Raw genomic sequence first — 4,479 nt, 5'->3', positions numbered from 1 at the left:
AAGCTGATCCTCATGTATGACACAGTCCTGGGGATGCTTTTCCCAGAGGGGTGCTGGGAAGGGCAGGATGAGGAGGTCGGGGTGAGCTGACGTGTGAGCAGTGGTGGGAGGGGGATGGAGGTTTGTGCCTCCCCCAGGGAAGAGCTGCAGCCCCACAAGGCCGAGGTGCAGGAGGAGTGAAATCCCTGCCCTGGGCTCCTCACCACCAACTCCTTCTCCCCACACAGGAGGAGCTCTCCAATGTCAACCTCTCCAAGTTCCGCAAGATCCAGCACGAGCTGGAGGAAGCCGAGGAACGGGCTGACATTGCAGAGTCCCAGGTCAACAAGCTCCGAGCCAAGAGTCGAGAGTTTCATGGGAAGAAAATTGGAGAAGAAGAGTGAGGATGCCATGAAGAGGCAAAGTGATCTGAGGGCTGCACAAAATGTGAACCCTCTGTCACTTCCTTCTGCAAGAAATGTTTATCACCGTGTCTGTATGTAGAGAATAAAGAGTATAGATTCCTTCACATACACAGCAGAATCGGTGCTTTTGGTTGCTTCAGTTCAATTCTCCAGTTACATAAGTTTGGGGGATTTTCAAATTAAATATTTTGTTTCATTTTAACCCTTGGGTAGCAGTAGAGCTTTACTTATCCCATCTCCTGTATTTCTCCACTGTGTCTTTATACATTACCAAGGAGGGAATAAGACTAATTTAATTTCCATACTGGGGGAGGATCGAGACAAAGGCAGGACAAGTACTTTTTCTGTCTTGGCACAGCAAAAATGTTTTTGCCTCTTTCTGGCTGCAGTACTCAGAGGTTCTCATTGCCGGTCGCATTATCACTTGGGCAAGTGGTATTCAGAGGTAAGTTGCCCCATAAGAAAAACATTTGTAGCCCCAGAAATACCTGGATGTCTCTGAGTCCTTATGCAAGGACTGAGATGCTGCCCCTTTAAACAAGGCAGGTAAAGGCCAGGAGCTCTAGAGAGTGGTTTGTTTCTGAGCAAATTTAAAGGTCAGGCAGCCTTATTAATATTTTCATGCAGAAGTTGTTAACAATCAATTCCAAAGCATAACTAATAATGTATTATTTGGGTAAGAGGCCATTGCAGTTTCTTACTTTCTCTGTTAGAATAGGCAATACTAATGGAGAAGGTTCCTGTTGTAAATGAAATTGAGATTATTTAAGAGCTTGGTAGAAGTGGGAACATTGGGATAAACCCCAAACAATGTAACATATAGAGCCACCAGAACGAGCTGGGAACTGCTTCAGTGTGGTATAGCATTTTGCAGTACTGAAATATATAAACTTTTGTGCTAAGGAACAATTAGGAGTTATGTATAGACATGAGCATTGAGGCCATGCTGCTGAGAACACAGCTGTGCTGGGCAGGGCACGTCTCCAGGATGCAGGACCACTGCCTCCCTAAGATTGTGCTCTGTGGAGAACTTGCCACTGGCTGCAGTGAGAGAGGAGCCCCAAAGAGGAGACACAAGGACTGCCTGAAACAATCCCTCAGCCTTGGCCATATTGATCAGCACCATTGGTCTACTCTGACCTCCAGTTGGGTGACCTGGACACACACCATCTATAACGCTGCTGCTGCTTCTGAGAACACACACAGGATCACTCTGGAGGAGAAAAGACAACGCAGAAAGAATCGCGTCTTGTCGATATCACCTGGGGAGTCTTTCTGCTGTACGTTCTGCAACCGGACTTGTCTATCTGGCATTGGCCTTTTTAGCCATCAGCGCGCTTGTAGCAAGCGTGGGTAGAGCCCCTCTCAAATCTTCGTTCGTGAAACCTAGCCATGATGAGACATAAAAAGCTGAAGGAACTGTTTTTGATCATGCAAGTGGGAATAATACTGAGAACATTATGACTTTAAAGATACCACAAAATGTAACACCTAACAGAGGAAAAAACCCATAGATAATAATGCCAAACTATGTCCTACCTGTCTGACTCCTGCAGCAGTGGTAAGTGGGATGTAGACACTGACTACATTGAGGCTGGACAGAGAAGAAACAAGTCATCTACACAATGTGTGCTGCTCTGAAGTCTTAAACAAGAGGCTGTTTCCTGCAGAGTAAAAAGCAGGACTTAAAACAGGGAACAGCCGCTGAGGCAGCACTGGACCCAGGTACATCAGAGAGCTGCCAAGGGCAGGTCCTACACACAGATACCATTTCCCATTGCACCATTGTACAGAGACTTGGTTCTCTCACACTACAGGGACACTTATGAGTCCCTCGAGATGCCTTGACAGCTCTACACTGCTGCATTTCCAGGGAATACTTCAAGGAGATGTGAAACTGCTGGGGAATGGAGCTGGAGCTGTGGAGGGGAGGTGGGAAGGAGAGAGCAGAAAGGAAGCCTTTTGCACTGACCACAGTGTTTTTGCAGCAACAGCATTCAGGACTGGGAGGTCGTCATCCTCCTAAACACACTGAGGTTTGCACACAAGGAATCCTCCTATGTTATAGCTAAATATGGAAGCAGTTTGCTAGGCAGCAATTAAATATATTTGGGAAAAGATGACGCCCTGTGTTGACTCCTGTGTCACTGTAAGTGATGCTCCTCAGAAACAGCATCTCTATGTGTGAAGCTGTGAAAACTGTATCTGTGACACTGAGATCTGGGCACCAAGGAAGGGAAATCACTGCTCTCCTTTTCCCTTCTCACAATATGGTCCCAAGAAATAAGTGTGATTCTTTCTTTCCAGACAAATCTTTCGTTTCCACACCTTGAAAGTAGGTAAGAAGATTTTGTTTGTTCTAAAGCACATATTTATTTAAACAAACAAACCAACCAACAATCACAAAAGTTTAATTCAAAAGTCAGTGTATAGCAACTGTGGCTCAGTAAAAACATGGGAAAGCATTTCTAGCTCCATCATTACCCTTTTAAACCTGCTGACTGACTAGCAAACATCACAACAACTTTGGGAATCGTAAGTGGATGCCAAAAATCCCTGCTCCCTTTGGACAATATTGTAGTGACCCTCCAAAATGAACAGCCTGGTCTGACTGTGGAAAAATCATGATACACTTGGAGCACTTGAAACTGTTGGAGCTCATCTCTCATCTGATGGCCTGAGGATTTGTTCCCAAATGCTCAATGATGAAAGGTAACATTGCAGGTTCCTTAAATGACAGCACCGTGGGCCAATTCTCTACTTCAAACTGCATGAGTGGGAAACGCTTAGAAGTCCCACACACTGCACTGGGCTGACCTGGCCTTGCCACCAGCCATCCTGGAAAGCTTGGCTAAGCACTTTTTGGAATCAGAGTGGAATATAAAGGGAGGGTTAAGGAAAAGCAGTTTCTCCTCACTTTGTGATTTGCTGCCTTATCTGGAGAGCAGGAGTCATTTTGCATCAACACACTATTTCTGGAGTCAGGCTGCTTGTGACCTGAAATGTGCTGATGCACAGGTAACTGATCTTGGGAAAAACATGGGCCCATTGCAGGCATAAAGGACCATCTCTAAGAGAAGGTTTAAAATAGATGCAGCTGATGAGCTCCACTAAAGCTGCTGCCTCGTGTGGACTGTGGAGTTCTCTGACCATAAACAGCTTGGCCCTGAAAGATAGGAGGCACTGAAACGTGGAGAAAGTGTTTCCGACCTTAAGAAAGAAGTTCCTTACAATAATCAAGAATATTCTGAGTTGGGAGGGACCCAAGGATCATCAAGTCCAACTCTTAAATGAATGGCCTGTACAGGGATCAAACCCACAACTGGGGGTTAACCATCATCATGCTCTGACCAGCTGAGCTGATAATGCCACATCCAGCTTTCCAGTTCTCCAAGTACTCACCATGCCCTCAGGCCACACCAACAGTGCCTTGACCACAAAGGGCTTTCCTCCCAATGACAGAAAACTAGGGGACCAGAGAGCAAAAGAGAGAAAGGAACAGAGACACAAACGAGGGAGAGAGAGGAGAGAAGAGGATGAGGGGGGTCAGGAGCAAGTGAGAGAAAGAAACTGAGAAAGAGAATGAAATGCCGAAAAAGAGGGGAAGGGAGGAAGAGATGAAGAAAGATTAAAATGAAAGCAAGACTAAAAAGAAAGAAATTGAGGTGGGGAGCAAGGAACTTGATGAAGGAGAGGAGAGGAAGAGACAGAAACTGGAGATGGAAGGAAGGAAAAAATAAAAAGAGAAAGGAACAGAGCAATTAATTTAACATCATTGGACTGTTGGTACCTGACCCTGGACTTCAACTCTGTTGCTTCTGATCATCTGAGAAGGTGTTTGCAAGTTACAACATCATTCCTCTTCAAGTGCCTGGGTCACAGTGTGAGTAGCTGCTGTTCCCAGGGCTGAACAGTGGCTGCATTGGCCAGAGGTGTGATAAGAAGAACAAAGGGATGCAGGGTACTCACTTGGGAGAGACTGTAGCAGCTGTACCTACACTCTGCAGAAGGGGAATCCTCCCTGCTCTTGTGAACCCACTGTCCACCCACCCATTTCACACCCATTGCCCTACAG

The 4,479-nt window shown here is 46.0% G+C and overlaps 1 protein-coding gene across 1 annotated transcript in view; it reads left to right on the top strand.

Moving 5' to 3' along the window:
• LOC114065644 (myosin-4-like) overlaps positions 1-449 on the top strand; it is an 18,936-nt gene extending 18,487 nt beyond the window's left edge. The window contains exon 26 of the mRNA XM_027899701.1: positions 76-449. Within this exon, the coding sequence (XP_027755502.1) occupies positions 76-383 (308 nt within the window). The 3' untranslated portion in view covers positions 384-449. The remainder of the gene's footprint in view (positions 1-75) is intronic.
• Positions 450-4,479: the final 4,030 nt, after the last annotated feature.

This window comes from Empidonax traillii, unplaced genomic scaffold, assembly GCF_003031625.1.
Source record: "Empidonax traillii isolate 1590-97213 ecotype Southwest subspecies unplaced genomic scaffold, ASM303162v1 scaffold685:size505991, whole genome shotgun sequence".
In the NCBI taxonomy this organism is placed as follows: domain Eukaryota; kingdom Metazoa; phylum Chordata; class Aves; order Passeriformes; family Tyrannidae; genus Empidonax; species Empidonax traillii.
This window is presented reverse-complemented; position numbering and strand designations above follow the sequence as displayed.